This window comes from Pleurodeles waltl, chromosome 6 (assembly GCF_031143425.1).
Source record: "Pleurodeles waltl isolate 20211129_DDA chromosome 6, aPleWal1.hap1.20221129, whole genome shotgun sequence".
NCBI classification, from domain to species: Eukaryota; Metazoa; Chordata; class Amphibia; order Caudata; family Salamandridae; genus Pleurodeles; species Pleurodeles waltl.
In genome coordinates, this window is record NC_090445.1 from 1,458,719,836 (window position 1) to 1,458,736,999 (window position 17,164).

The 17,164-nt window shown below is 41.5% G+C and overlaps 1 protein-coding gene across 1 annotated transcript in view; it reads right to left on the reverse strand.

Moving 5' to 3' along the window:
* Positions 1-3,783: 3,783 nt before the first annotated feature.
* The window catches only part of CDK1 (cyclin dependent kinase 1), a 97,837-nt gene continuing 84,456 nt past the window's right edge, over positions 3,784-17,164 (reverse strand). Inside the window, exons 7-8 of the mRNA XM_069240921.1 lie at positions 13,839-13,980; positions 3,784-4,161 (exon numbers count right to left, since the gene is read on the reverse strand). Coding sequence (XP_069097022.1) covers positions 4,048-4,161; positions 13,839-13,980 — 256 coding nt within the window. The 3' untranslated portion in view covers positions 3,784-4,047. The remainder of the gene's footprint in view (positions 4,162-13,838; positions 13,981-17,164) is intronic.

Consider the following 17,164-nt stretch of genomic DNA (forward strand, 5'->3'; position numbering starts at 1 on the left):
GGAGGAGTGATGGTCGGGCTAATCTCTCACGTCGGACGCCACCGAGCTGACGGAGATGCAGACCTGGACCTGGACAGACCGCTACTCGATCGGCGCCAGAGTCGTGACGGCACCGAAAGTCTCCATGACGACGAGGAGTCCTCAAAGATTTTGAAGAGAACTCTCTCTGATGCAGCCTTTCCTTCCTCTTCTTGGAACGGGTTAGGAACAATGTAGCCCCTCTTTCCTTTAGCGCCTTAGGCTTCATGCGCTGGCAGGAACCACATGACTACCTCATGGTCGGAACTAAGGCACCAGATACAATTTTCATGGGGGTCAGTGACAGATATCCGACCCCCACACTGGTTACAAGGCTTAAAACCAGATTTTCTTGGCTGCGACATTGTAACTACAGATGCGCAACTGTAGCTCCCCGTTAGCCTCGAAAAAAAAACGTTATTCGAAGGCACGGAAAAAAGGGAACTGACGTCTGCTTGTCGACGAGGGCTTCTTATTGCCTAGATGACGCCATATGGCGTTGCGTGGAGTCGGGCTATTGCGACTTCGTCGACGTGCAGAGCTAGAAGAAATTTCCATCAAAGCTGGCGCGAGGGGAGAATTCTTTAGGTGAGGAATCCACAGGTAGGTGTATTCATCAGAAGTAAAAGGCACTAATGGCGACTTTTTTTTCTTTCTTTTGTCTTAAAAGGAGCTCCCTTTGGTTCCCACATCCCACTGTCCCTGGGGTTCAGGGCATGCCACACTGGTCCCTAGTAGACTCTCTACCACATCCCAACCCACTTGGGACAGTCACAGATTTCTGTAATGTTTACCATTTTCTTCAGTGTTGCAACTAGCCAATATAAACATTCCAGTACAAGAGACTGGAACAAAAGCTTCCTCTGCTTTCAGATCAGGCTTCTCTAACAGCTTAGGAGATACTCGTAGCCCTCCTGCTACCTGAAAGTGGCCCAGCCTACTGCAATAGAAGCCATTGCTTGTTTAAATTATTAAATGGATCTCAAAATTGAAACGCATGCATTTGAAATGAAAATGTGTAGATTTTCACAACTCATTTGTCTACAAACAAAACTAATCAAATGACTCGTTTTCCAAAATATGTTTAAAGCAGATATTTTAGTGAAATCATGAGGCGTTGTGAAGACCAATTACTTAAAATTACAACTATGGTGCTGGGTGTATTGGAACGGTCTATTTTGTATTAACCTTTTAGAGATTCCAAATTTATAAATCAATTTTCAGTTTACTACTGGCAATCTTGCCTGATGCTCCAAGGTAATTACTGCTGGTAATATTGCATGGGGTGGCCAATAATGTAATTTTATTTGGCCTGATCACCTTTACCAGACTCCTAATAGTAGTTTGATAGGCATTTAATTCAGCATAGCACTTATTACAGGGACAGCTGGAGACCCCCTGATCCAGATAAACATAAGAATAAATTAGGTTTAACCCTTTATTCACATTCCATTTTTTAGTATATGGTTTGTGCTCCCCCTAGGGTTACTATTGGTTGCTTTTGCACTGTTTTCTAACCTTTTCTATGCCTGCCTTTGATTACTAGTGTATAAATTTAGTGTATTACTTACCTCTTAAGGGTCGGTTACCCTTTCTAGTATTTTGTGGTGATTTATTCCAAAATAAAGTACCTTTGTTTTTGTACAACTGAGTGCTTTCTTTCATGTGTTTAAGTGCTGTGTGACTACTGTAGTATTGCATGAGCTTTGCATGTCTCCTAGATAAGCCTTGGCTGCTCATCCACAGCTTCCTCTAAAGAGTCTGGCTTCCCGACACTGCCTACACTTCACTAAAGGGGATACCTGGAATAAGGTGTGTAAGTACCATAGGTACCCACCACAAACCAGGCTAGCTGGGCAGCTTCCTACACTGCAATTCCGTTTATTTGTTTTCTATACTGGAAAGCACATTTTCCTAAGGGAATCTGCTTTTTTAGGAACACTCCCCTGCCCCCTCCATTTCCTTGGCCCTCACTTGAGGCCTGGCACAAAACGTTCCATGAAGGATTAAGTTATTTTGGCAATACTTTTGCACAAATTTGGTACCAAAGCTATGAAAATCAAAAACTGCCTCACCTATATAAAAACTGTGCCCAACCATGCACGGGCGCTTATTAGAACGTAGCTGTTTGCGCTACATAAATGGCTAAAATCAAAAATAAGCAGTTCAACCATAACTACACACCACAGTGATTAAATAGGTTTAGCCAAGGCTCTGGAATAAGAACCAAACTGCCCTTTTTAACTTAAGGGTGCTCTGCACTTAGCAGCTTTCAGCCTTTATAGAATATTATATCCATCAGAACTGCCCATGTGGTTTTTGGCTAGCCAAAAGCACTTAACTCGCAGTCCTTTCTGCTCTAGATTATTGTAGAGGAATATAGGACCCAGGCTCCTCCACGAACACCTTATAAGAATTCTTCCACCATCTTAAAACACCATTAATCATCAACTATTACTTTTAAGGCTCCATTTAACTGTAGAGAAACAGTCTTACACATTCATTTTCCTAACCACACTACAACAATGAGTTGTCCTTGCTCAACTTACATCTTATTGCGTACTCTCAATCGGGGGGTTAATCCACAGTTCCACTCACCCCTACTTTATCTGTTAACTCTTGCACTTTTGCTGCATTTACATGCAGAAGATACTGAGTTCTAGTTCAGTCTAACACCCTCCCTCCCATTTTTCCATTGTCCATCTGTTCTTCTGCCTTACAGCAGCAAAATGGCGAACACTCTGAAACTATATGAAAAAAAAAATCCATCAAGACCGAGATCCTCGAGGCTTCCTCTGTATTAAAATTACATTTCATGGCATTTATCCAAGAATCCCAAAGCCAAACCTGCAAGAACTGTGCACCACTTGGGCAGTATTCAGGACAAAGCATTTTCCTAAAACTTCAAATATCTTTACATTAATATATATATATATATATATATATATATATATATATATAGCTGTACACTACTTTAAATCTCAATTACACCCCAAGTCACCATTCACTTGAAGTTTCTGCATCTTCACTTAACCTTACACATTATAGAAAACATAGCTACTTACCTGCAGCTAAAGATGGTAACTTCTCCAAACGACTACCCTCCAGCACAAACTTGCATCGCTTGATTGACAAAGTGTTAGCAGCTCATACACACATACCCAGAAACCCAACAATAAGGCCTTTCTATTGCATACCTGTCCCTGCAAGCATCAGGGGCAGGAGGCATGGGTCAGGGAGTTGCACAGCACCAACGAGAACTGTGCAAAATAAAAACCCGAGCAAAGGCACAACTGCAATTCCATGTCAACCGCACTATGCAAAAGTCACATCCGTAAAAAACATTTTTTTTAAAAAGAGAAACACCACCCACTTGGAGAAAAATCATAGTAAGCAAAGGGATGAGGGTGCACCACAGCCATATCCAAAGGAACTATAAAGGTGGGATGGAGACCTTAAGTACTAAAAAGATGCACAGGAATCGCTGGAGAACACATGCGACAACTTATAGGGCCTTTAGAGCTTTGGTACACTTGCGCTCACACGCAACAAGGGCTTTCAGCAAAGATGTCCTTCTGATATGGGCAACTGCAAGAGAGTCAATGCAGACTACAAGCACAGCCTTGTGCAAGCATGTTTCAAGGAGGCTCACCTCCCTCCTCTGACAGAACATGGGCATTTGAGGCATCAACAAGGCATACAAGAGCACCCATGTCACCACTCAACTCAAAAGGCACAATTTTAAAAGAATAAACTCACACAGTATAGAATTTAAGTTTATTTTAAAGAAACTCATAAGATTTGCCTACATCACATTTAAATGCTTAACAAATATTAGATAGATTTATTTACATTTTATGTATCCTTATAAAGCAATCTAAATGTCGAAAATCCTTTACACAAAAATACACGCAAATACATATAAAGGACAGACAGGACTGACAAGAAAAATAAAAGTGGTGATTCACCGAAGGTTACAAGTGTAATCCCGAAACAAAGCAGGAAATTATCTCCATGGGAGCATTTTAATTAGTTCTTGTTCTGATTGGCTGGAAGATTGGATTTGTCCAGGTCATCAAAGTACGGGTGGTTCAAGGCCTCTTTGGCTGCAATTCTCTTTGCAGGATCATAGATCAAGGTTTTCTGTAGAAAAAGTCAAATTTACAGTGATCATTGTTATTTTTTTTAGATTAACATATATTTAACTATCTTCAGGTCTGGAGTCACCTAGCAAGAAGCTAAGATAAAAGACTCAAGTAGGCAGTACCATTACGCAAATTTGTGTGCATCGGGAAGATGGCATACTTAAGGAAAATGCAATTAAAATTCACAGCAAGTTTACTTCATAGGCAAGTTACCTTTCCTATCCCCCACCCCCAACCATCTCGGCTGAAAAGCATGCTGGTGAAAACATACCATCTTTAATTCCTGCATTTGTTTTCACCCCCACCCAAAGTATGCATGGGTTTCATACTTGTAAAATGTCTACAGACAGGTCACATCTGAGGTTGATTGGTAGTAGGGCCGAGCGTCTGATTGGTTTGTGGTTCTAGGGTTGGGACTGTGATTGGTTGTCTGGAATAGGGGAATGATTGGTGATTAGGGCAGGGTCTCCCATTGGTTGTTTGAATTACGGTTACAAATCTGATTGGTTTGGGTTAGGACTAGGTTTCTATTGGCCAGCAGGGCTTTTTAAGCCTAGGGCTCAGGGTGTCTGAGCCTGGGGGTCAAGGTTAAGGGTGGAGAAGACAAGGGCAGCTGCCTGTTTGGGACTGGTAGGGACTAGGGCCAGACATGCTGCACAATGTCCCATTTATCAGAAAGGAACTTACTCCCTTCACATCCATCAACATGCAAACACATCATCAGCAAAGACATCCAACTCCTGTATCACAGACTGACGTCATACAGATTGCAATGTCCCAACACAATACCCCATATACAACACCTATAAACATATCCACCACAATCCCAACAGTAAAACACCTTCATTCTCACAGCAAACACTACTCTGTCCACTCCCACTAACACAATCTGTATCTGGAAGGCTGAAAGTAATGTATAATGTGGTTTTGTGTTGTGTGGGTGATGGCACATTCCCGGTTCATACAAACCAACAACACTATCCTCTATTTGCTCCACACAGACCACCTTTCATCATGACAATTCCTAAACCCAGCCTTCCAACACCATCAACAAACACCCTTCCCCTCTGTTCACAAATTATCCACAACCATACAATCCTCACACTCCACCACACATTACCTCTTCCAGTCATCACAACTAATACAAACTCCCCTGACACACATCCATCCCTTCCTACACACCTCATACATTCATCTCCAAAACACATCAACACCCCCTGTAATACTCTAATTCCACTCACCAGCACTAACTTGTATACAAATCCCTCACCGAAAACCACTACATCAACATTCCCATCAACAAAAAAATACAGACCACACACCAGCACATCAAATCAACAAATTTTCTTTATACTTATCGTCACACCCACTCCCACCCTTCATAACTACACAAAGAATACAAATCCCGTTCAATATTTAGCACTACATTCTCACTCTTCAAACATCTACCACAAGCACCCCAACATAGCAACATTGATTCACCCGCCTCTCATCCACTGCACAATATAGAGCCTTACATCATGATCCACATGGTCCTCTATCACCCTTAACCCATATTCCTTCCACACTAAACAGACGCAAACAAAATATGCCACTCAACTTTGCATCCCCTTGTCTATTACACAATAAGGCTACCCTACCAAAAAAAAAAAAAAGTGTCTCTCAGCCACGAAGTCCACCACCCACACACACAGACCCAACAAAATGCCTCCTAAACCTGCTGGAGGAGGAACACTATTGAAAAACAAGACTATTATGACCCTCACACAGTTATCACAACTAACACCTGCTACAGGCTCAAAATATACTGTTCACCCTTCTCCTAAACAAAACACCGCCACTAACACGCTTTTTCTAAACTGCTAGCTCATTAATGCTCGGTCACTCAAAAAACAAGCACCACATCTACGACCTGGTCACAGACACACAACCTGACTATTCCTAACAGAATCATGGTTGGGAGATGACATGGCCCCAGTGTTGCATTAATCACTTCCTCCGGACTATCAAACCATCACACAAAACCACACAAGCCAGAGAGGAGGTGGACTAGCTATTATATTCTAACAAGCACTAAACCTCAGTAAAACAGACATTTCCATACAAGGTTGTGAAGCCCTCCTCACCAGATGCCACCCTACTCCCACTTCCTCCTGTAACTTTCTCCTCTTTTATAGCCCTCCACCTAACAACTCAACATTCCCAGACGCTTTTCTAGCTACTGTATCAACCCTTATTACATTATACTCCGACCTATGCATTTTTAAGGACCTAAACATTTGGTTTGACAAACCCAATATGCCCCATCCAAAAGCTATCACCACTGGCCTAATCGCATTTAACCTACATCAGATTGTACACAATCCCACACATATCATTGGTCACATCCTAGATGTCATTTTTGCTAAGCCTGAACTAGTTAACGTTCACAGCATCACGCCAATCACATGGTCAGACCACCATTTGATAACTTTCCGACATAAACCACCACAAATTAACATCCCACAACTACTTGCATACATGCACCTATCGCCCTTGGAGCAAACTCAATTTTGATGACTTAGAAACACAAATAACAGCCATCACAGATCTAGATACAATTAATTATGTTCCAAAACGGAGTGGCTACAGGAAGCTTTTGCTATCCTAATACCACTCCGAAAAACTAAAAAACGGGGGAAAAAACACCTTGGCGAAACACAGAACTTAAAAAGATGAAGCAACAAATCAGAAAGTTGCAGCAGACCTGGCTCAAAACAGTCAAGACAAACTGCAGCTACACAAACTTAACAGAATATACAAATGATCCATTGAAAAAGCTTAAAAAAATAAAAAAATAAAATAAAAAAAAAGTACTTCTCATACAGATTTCTAAATGCTAAATCCGCAACCAAAGAATTTTATACAATTCTCAATGAATTTCGAAAACCTACATGCATGGAAGGAAGTCATCCCACTACTCAAGATTTCACAAACAAACCGACAAGTCATTACACAACCAAGGCAGACACTTTGGCCTATTTAAAACAGAAGAAAACCATCAGCGCTAACCCCTTTCCTAAAATACCCTCTAAGAATAAGCCAACCCAGCCTCTACAGTCCTTCAAATTAATATCACAAGGTGAATTTATGGATGTGGTCAAAGCAAGCAGACCTTCCGGTTGCCCTTCTGACCCTCGCCAACCACACATCTTCAAGAACATTCTATTATCTATTTCTGGTGCCACACCACTAAGGAGAATCATCAACAACTCTTTAACTACAGGAACTTTTCCTGTAGACCTGAAAAAGGCATACATACGACTTAAAGAAAACCAACCTAGACCCGCAAGACCAACAACTACAGACCAATCACAAATGGACCTTTCCTGAGCAAACTGATAGAAAGAGCAGCATTTACCCAGGTGTCACAGTTCATTGAAGACAATTCTATACTTTGACTACCAAACTGGATTCCGCCCAGGAAGAGGCACTGAATCGGAACTCATAGCAATCTGAGACCATCTTAAAAACAGTCGACTGCAATGGAGTTGCTGCACTGCTTCTATTCGATCTGTTGCCTTTGATACGGTTGACCATGACACCCTAATTTAAAGACTCCACTAAGGCAACATAGAAGCTGGATTACATGCTACCTTCAAAAAAGAACTAATATCTATTCTCACCCTTTCTCGTCCAAACCCTACCTCACAAAAAGCAGGGGTCCCCCAAGGATCAATCAGCTCACCTTTGCTTTTCAATATCTACATATCTTATTTACCAGAACTGATCAATGATTTTCAATTTACAATGTACAACTATGAAGACGACACACAAATACTAATTAAATTAGAATGCCCCAAAAACATTGAAAACTCACTAATCTTCAGTTGCCTCAGTCGTGTTGATCAGTGGATGACTTTGAGCCATCTCAAACGAAATGCCTCCAAAACAGAAATGCTCATGTGGGGACTGGAAAAATCATGACCCACTGTGCGCCTGGCCTGACTATCTCGGACAACCACCTCAATTATCCGAGGAAGTTGAAAACCTTGGAATCACCCAAGTGGACACATTAACACAAGCAAGCTTCATCACCTTGAAGACTCTACGACGCATCTTCCCCCACCTCGGATTTCCACACAAGGTGCAGGCAACTATCTTGCTTGTACTATCCAAACTGGATTATGCCAATGGCCTCTACCATGGATCATCTCCATCTATTATGAAAAAACTAAAACGTATGCAGAACTCCGCAGCCAGGCTATTACATGTAAAGCCACAAGCCCACATCACCCCTGCCTTGAGAGCATTACACTAGTTACCAGTTGCCAGAAGATGCACCTTCAAGCTGCGTTGTATCACCCACAAAAGCTATACATGGAACAGGACCACTTTTTATCAGAAACAAAATAACCAAATACATTCAACAAAGAAACTTCAGCTGAATTTGGCACCCCGCCTTAGAACACCACCATACAAGAAAAAAGACAATAAGTGGTACATCCTTCTCTGTTCAAGCAGAGAAACTATGGAATTCATTACCCCCAACTATAAGAGCCACAGATAACTATCTTATCTTCAGAAGACTACTCAAGAGTTGGCTCTTTCCTTCATAACCACCATATTCAAACAGCTATGGACTGCATATGCCTGTGTTGATGAATATATTTTTTAATCTGATTATGTGTATATTCTAGATATATATATAGATCTTTAGAAAATATGTATCGCTACTATGTAGTAACAAACTACACACGCTCTTTAAACTGGTTATTCTATGCTTAACATGTTCATAGGTCATTGCATAGCTCCTAGATAAGTTATATTAGATACTTATGAATCCCTGCACTCATTTTATATCACACGGATCAAAGGTTATCATAGGTATTTGGCTATTCAAAAATGGAGTAAAGATAAATAAAAAGTTAGAAAAGTACACTTTTTAATTAACTTCAAATATTACAAAACTTGAAACTCAGTTTATACAATACTACTTTTCTTCTCATATTAAACCCATTATTATATTCCTTGGACATATGTTCCCTTACTATGTACTTACATATCTATTACTCTAGTCCTACTGTACTGGAGAAAAAATGTAAAATAAAATATATAAATAAAATTATAATCATAAATAAATCTAAATATATATTAATAAAGAATAAATCAAAATAATGATAATATATATTTTTTTCTCTCTAAATGGCCCCTATCAGAGCGCGTTCAATTGAGTCAGTGCTCATGTCAGGGACAGGCCAACCCTGTAAATACTTTCTCCACCAAATGACACAAGGTCAAACACGGCATACACAGGGAACCTTGTGTTTTAAAACTTATTTTTCCAACAGAGATGAGTAACCCAAACGCCACCAACGCGTTTCAACCACCAAAGGTCTTGAATATATATATATATATATATATATATATATATATATATATATATACACACACACACATATATACATACACATATATATACATACACATATATACATACACACATACATACATACACATATACACACACACACACCCCATATACACACACATACAATTATAAATAATAAAAAAAGAATTTTTACTCATGTAAGCTTTACTTTGCCTACCAATCTATCCTCCATTCCCACTCTGACTCATCCCAAACCCATTCTACTACTTTCATCTCCTAAATACCCCCTGCCTAAGCTCTTCCCTACTCCTCCACATCTAACTCACTAGAACCTCAGTTTACTACCATGATATCCCAAACACTACTAAATTCTCCCTCATTTATCTCACCTTTAATTGATCCAAATCTCCCCCTGCTACTATGATCTCCCTAACCCTTTCCACATACTCTCCCCCCCCCACCCCCCCTTTACTCATCCCAAGCCTAAATCCTATTATTATAAATAATAAAAACACTTCTGGATTCTTCCCTCCTCCCACCGCCATTGCTCCAGTCAATCCAACTAACAAACACACATGCCCAGCTCAAATTAACTCAGAATACTAAAACTGTACTCATATTCCCTATACTAATCCACCACTAATTCCTTTTTGGTTCCGGAGTAGTGTGCTACTCGCCGAAAAGCACTTCGATGCCTCGTCATGGTAGTAAGCACTATATAAATACTAGTGCAATTAGATTATGCAAGATAGAACAATACTGGGGAAGTGACCCTATGCGATCCACAATCTGAAGAGATTACAAAGAAGTAAGAGCACATTAAGTCCAGAGCACAATGCTTGAGGACTGCTTTCCCCAAACAGGCCATCACAGAAAGTAGCACTTGCAGATTTACAAAGTTGTTATTTAGGTACCTGTTGAGGCTTTTTTCTTTGTCAAGGGCAGTAAATTTGACCAGGAAATACTATTTCCCAACAGATTTAATGTAATCCAGCCATCAGGGTATAGATTTCTAAAGCCGCCTTCGCCAGTCTAAGCCATAAGCAACACACAGAAGCTTCACTGGCCCAATGACCTTGCCCCAACTAGGTTATAGTAAAAATTTCAGTGTATGTCAATTAGAGAAATCGTCTCTGTGCAACATCTTCCTGTAGGAGATCTGTTGATGTGGAAACGTCCTCTACAAGGCAAAGAACATGAACCTCCGCCCTATGTGCCTAACTGTATGGATGTCAGATTATCTAATCCTGACTTGTTGACATAAGCAAACACGATCATGCAGGTCACCATGACATATGCCTGTCTCATGGAGTACTGTCTTTTTGGACCATGAGGGGGGGGGGCAGCCAATGCGCTACCCTCATAGCGGTAGCCAGTTACTGCCTTCGCCATAAGTTAAAGCAGCAAATGCGTGGTGGTGGCAGCAGAACGTGTAGAGATCGGTAGGAGTGAACATGTCCTTTTCGAGCCGTGTCATTGGAATGAGGCCTACAGGCTCACCTACTTTTGAGAAGTTCTGCTACTGTGTGCTTAACTTACCCTTGGCCTACATCCGGTCGGTGTGAAGTGCTGCACAGAAGTCGGGCGCGTGCGCAGGATGTATGGGTGTCTGTGGTGGGTGCCCGTCAGGGACTAAGCCGTACGTAGTAGTGTGCGCATTGTGTATTCATGTTCCTTAGAGTGGTTCAGTACCTAATGGATACACAGCATTGCAGCACATGCAGATTAAGTGCATGTGCGTAGCTGGAATTGGTGCAATACATGAGGAACTCAGCTTGTGCAGGATAAGTACGTTTGCCTATGAATTGTACAGTACATAAAGGATACAAAGCTGGGCAGTGTTCACATGGTAAATGCAAGAGCTGGATATGTGTGCCTCTGCACAGTACTGTATTCATATTCCCCATGTACCATTCAGTGTGTGTATGGTGTATGTGTGCCTTTGTATGGCACAAAACATGAAGGGCACTGGGTTCCATTCTGGGAGACCCAGGCCTGCATGGTGAAATGAAGTGGAGGTATAGATTTCCCCCAGACCGATTTGAGAATTTCTGTAAGCTGGGTGTGACACAATGAGGAGGGGAAGACCAGGCCTCACCTGTACACTTCAAAGGGTGCTCTTTTATTCAGTGAGAGGTCACAAGGAAGGGGTTTGTGCACCTCTCAGGAAGGAGATGAGGCTGGTAAGAGAATCAAAGAGTAGGGCTTGGAGCTTTGGGTTAATCCTTTGAAGTACACATCAATGTGGTTAATATCGATGTGTAGACTTTAGTCACTGCACAACCTATCTTGTGGAAATCTGGAGACACTCCTGCTGCAACAGACTTTCTGGAGGAAAGCAGTGTAGAAGTGGGCATTTCAAAAGGAAGCAGACCCCAACATAAACTTCAAAATACAAAGAATTAAAGTTACATTTGGGGCTGTTATAATGCAAACAGTGCATTATACTTTTTGCGTCATTGCACAACTTTCAAATGGTGTGCCAGGTACAAACAAGGATAGTGTGCTTTATTACAAGAATATGTAAAAAGCAGCAGTGAACTTGTGCTACCTACATGCATCTGCAGCTCCATCTGTAATACCAATGTGTGCCGGGCTACACACTGGTAACAGGGCACAATTTATAATTCAGCCCCTGGTGTCTGGAAATGGACACTAAGAAGGGAACCTTGAGACCACAAAAATTGTGAACTGAAGCAGCTACTCAGGCGGTGTGAGGAGGTGAAGCGCTCCAATATTTCTGCTGGTCACAAGGCCTGCTAGCCTCCCAGCTAGGTGAAGGGTCATCACCCTGGAAACCCAAGACCACTTGCCCTGGAGCCCCATCACCTCTGCTTGACACGACCCGTGTGCTCTGTGAGGAAGAGCGCATGGGAGGGAGTAAGGTCCAGTGAGGAATCCTGTAGATCTTTTGTGAGAACATGGCTGCTGCATGGATTAGATCACTGCCAGTTTGAGGATAAAGTCAGCGACCATCATTCTAGAGGAGAGCCACCATGAAGTGAGCCATGGACATCGTTGTGGTGATCGGGCTGAAGTCCTGTGCAGTAGAGATAGTGACCCCCGTATAGAGGTGATATGGTAGGTGGTCACTTGGCCCAGCAAGAAGTGTGACTTGATTGGGCTAGGTGCTAGAGGAGCGAAGCTGCCATGTGGACCCCTATGCACCTACAAAGGTGTAAAGCATCAGGCCCTGCGCACAACTTTCTATCCACCATGCAAAGGATAAAAGACTTATCCTCCAAGGAAGAGCAGCAAAGAACCTCTGGTCACTGAGGTTGCACAATCATGTGCGAGGAACTCCAGGAATGCCAACCACAGGCCGCCTGGGCCACACACAGGGAACTCGCTTGAACCAACCACTGCCACACCAACACCTGCAGTGGTTGGTCACTAAGGGACTCCGATCCTGTAGACGCAAATCACTGATTGTGCCAGTCAGCCCCAGAGGATCTTGCTTGCTATATAGTGCTAGAGTGCTGGAACACTCGATTTTCAGACTGAATGGAACTCCTGCGACTATTAGTGGGGCTTACCTTCGGATGTTGCTTATAGTGAAAGGGGAAAAATCACTATTACTAGAAGAGGAAGTAGGACATGAACTGCCTAAGCACTAGAGCACTGACCCCAGAGGGACTGAGGAAGTTGTTTGTAAACGTCTTACTTTGTATTAGTAGAGGTAAAAAAAAAAAAAAAAAAAAAAAAAAAAATTTTGCACACCCCCTAAAGTTAGCAAGAATAAATTGTCCAGCCGAATGCTATGTGTATTTTGAGTTGTGGGGCTATGTACACCCCCGCCCCCACACCCTCAATATCAACCAAACCATTCTCACCCCAGTCCCTGAAGGAGCCTTTGAATGGTCAGACAATTCTATTCGAGAGTCAGGTGCTGATGGGGTGTTTGGCACAGTTGCTCAGGTACCACAATAAGCCAGGATCCGAGACAACAGGAGTAAAAGGCCTCAGCCACCACAGCAGGCCCCAGTAACTACTCCTTTCATCTCGGTGGCTCTCTGAAAATAGTTGTAACACCTCGCAACTAACTAAGCAACTAACTCAAAAGATACATCTCCTATGCATAATCTGCATGGCAAAGAAAAGAAGAACTTTGAAAATCACAGTCACAAAATTTCAATAATATCAGGGCATCAGTAATGAAAGCACAATCAAAAGCAGGACATGAGTTTGGTCAATTTAGGTAAACAGGAATAAATGCACATAAAGAGCCGCTACTTGTGACTTAGGCATGTTTAAACACCATGGACCAAGAGGCCCTTCAACGGATAACACCACGCAGAACTTACAGCAAGCAAATCAAGTCCTTCTTGATTAATGTTTTTAACATGGTTTGCCAAGCCTCCAGCTTTCCATTTAGGAAATGTGTTTTTATAATCTTGCAACGACTCCACTTCCGGCCAGATTTCGTTATTTGGAGTCCCTAAAGCTCTGGAGAGAAGAAAGAGAAAAAGAAAAAAAAAAAAAAAAAAATTCAGATCAAGGCAAAAAACATACTTCACAATTTCAAACTTGGCACAGGATAGGTTTGCACAACTGATTCAATCCATTGAGTTACTGCATGAAATCCTACATGCAAAGGTTTGCACAACTGATTCAATGCAATGAGTTACTGCATGAAATTCTACATACTAATCTGGAAACAGTAGGCAGATAAATTAAACAAATCGAGCCAGTTTTGAGAATGGAGCAGTGTCAAGTCAAACCACCTATGCTCAAGCAATACAACCACAGTAAACAGAAGTTTAAGTTAATGGGGGTGAAACTGAAATCATTGTGGCAGTTGAGCACAACCACCAACCTCTTGGGCACCAACACTACTGCACTATAATCTTGCCCATAAATTATAGTAATTGGCTGTCCAGACTATCAATACCTTTCAAGGCTTACTTCAGGAAGTGTGTAGACATTTGGTTCTGCGGGCCCTGGGTGACCAGTGTGGTTTAGAAAATTAGATATTAAAATTATTGAAGTATAATGGAGACAAAAATTTAAACGTTCTGTAGATGTAAATGAATTTTAAGGGTCAAAGTTAAATTGGAATCCTAATCTGGATTCAGTGGAGCAGCCCCAGTACAGCAAACAGAATATAGCATGGAGGAAGGGTAGCCGCAAGTGAACAGCCAAAAACTAGCATCTATAAGGCGAAGGAGGGCGAGGGGAGAGAGGAGGCAGTGATATGCTAGAGTTTAGCATATTTGTGTCCAACAATTCAAATAATTTAGAAACGCTCCAACCTACCCAATAAAATTAAGATTTGTCTATATATGATTGTGAGTGAAATATTTCATTGAGCATTTGTTTTAAACGTGTTTACACATCTGTGTACCCGTTACCCAAACCAAACAATTGCTTAGGCTGGGGTTCCTTTAATGATAACAGTGGGAGTTCACCGAATTCACAGGGACAAGAAACTCTGGTGTTGAGGTTAGAAAGCATGACACTACACAAACCCAATATTCAGTCAGTTACAAGCTCTTGAAAAAGGCACAGCAATGTACGAGTAAAAAAAGGACAATAAAATACAAAGAAAGGCTACAAGATACCAACGCATGTGGGATGGTTTATGTGTCACCAAAGTATAGTTATAGTATTAAAGCACCAGGTAAAGGGATAGTATTTACCAATGAGCCGCATGGCCTATGGTAACCTCCTGAGAAGCATTCAGCCGACTAAAGTCATGGTAGTGTGTGCACCTAGTCAGAGTTTAGGCACTTGAACGAGATGGCTTGTGCCCGAGGATTTCACAGCTAGTCACATTCAACCAGCTAAAGTGTCCATCAGGCAACATGAGTTTAAAAGATAATCTATCACCTCACTCTAGGAGCAGAAAGGGTGACCTTAACTATATACGAAACTGATTTTAACCTGCTCACACCTAGATACTTCAGGAATACGAACCCACCAACTCCACCCAGTACTAAATAGATCAGACAGGCAACTAGGATTCTAGCCAACTATATAATGGGCAAGAGCAATGCGATATGTTCATAGGAACTGGTTCAGAGTATCTATCCATATCCTATTTGTAAACAATTACTTCGCCTATTGGCAATTCAGTAACAGCCTGAGTACTCGTCCTTGTGCTGTAAAAGGCCTTTCTGCAGGGGCCTTTGGTCTCAGCTTCTAGGACCTGATCAGAAGCTGAAAGAGCTTATTTCTCAACATGAGCACCAATGATATTTGGCTCCTTTCCTCAGAATTCCCACCTCCATAGTAGCTTTCACTACTACATTTATTTGTGTTAGTCCAGCAGTTACTGATGTGGCTCAAATATCTCACCCGTGGCTTGATCATCCTGGCTGACAGCAACATGATTTAACATTTAGAATCTACAGCATCTGCCCACTGAAAACCATATCTAGATGTGGCTGCCATTGTAAGAGACGTGGTCATTCAAATTTATTAACATGAGCAAGATTTCAAGCTCTTGCCATGCATCCGTTATATTGATACACTGCACTTTAATTTCAAACCACAAGTAAGATAGTAAAATATTTTTACATTGTCTGGCTTTTCTAGGCAATTTTCTACAAAACAAAAAAAAAAAAAAGTCACTGCTAGACAAGTTAAAAAGGTCACCTTTTGAACACATACAGAGTTTTGGAATTAGATAAGTTTACTCTACAAAATCCGTTTTGCATGAATCACTGGTAAAAGGCTTCAACAGGGAAATATGGCTAAAGAAAGTCTGGTTTTTGTGCCCACCCTTTTTTGAAAAACAAAAACAGCAGTGATGTTGATCAGTGATTTTGCAGCCTCTGGGAATTGTCACCTCATTAAACAGTACTTTTACAAAAAAGCCCAGTCCGAAGGAACTTCCACAGTGAGAAGAGGAAAAAAAAAAAAAAAAGAAAAAAAAAAAGTTTTGTATGAAAACCTTCACCCACTAGGGTTACCTCTTGGAGGCATGCTTCATCATTGGGTTTCTTCCCATTCTGCTACAGAACGAACGTGCTGCGACTGACTGAATACGTGGGAGCTCTTTTGGTTTCAACAATGTGAATGCTCAAAGCGATAGGAGTGGTGGGGTCTTGGCGAGTTAAAAATACTGCCCTCTGGATGATATTACTAATTTAATACGTCTCACAGGGGTGGTATGGTTAAAAAGGTGTGTTTTTTTGGGGGGGGGGGGGGGGGGGGGGGGTGATGGCGGCATTCCACTGGTTGCCAAGAATTCCTTGATCTGGTTTGTCCAAAACACAAATAAAAAGTTTTTTTTTTTTTTTTTTTTTTTAAGGGGGGGGAGGGGGGGGGTTGGGGAAGAGGAACAAATGGTACTATACTACCCTGGTTTATGTGTCTGGTACTTTGAGGAAAGAGTCAGGTATCCAAATAGGAAGTGAGCAAGACATTGACCGTGAACGTCTACAAGGATCTCCCTTTTGAAATATCCCAAAATCCAATAGATTTGTGAAATAGCATCTTGTGAGGGTCTCTTCAGATTTCCCCAGACTTCAACAAATTAAGATTTAGATATTTTGGTTGCGCCTTAAATAGCTAGTTTTTTCTTCTGCAACTTGTATTTACCAGGGCTGCAATGCTTGCTGGTTGGGTTTTCAGTTTACTACCAAAAGGAAGGCAAGACTATATTTAGTACTTCGTGTTTATTAGC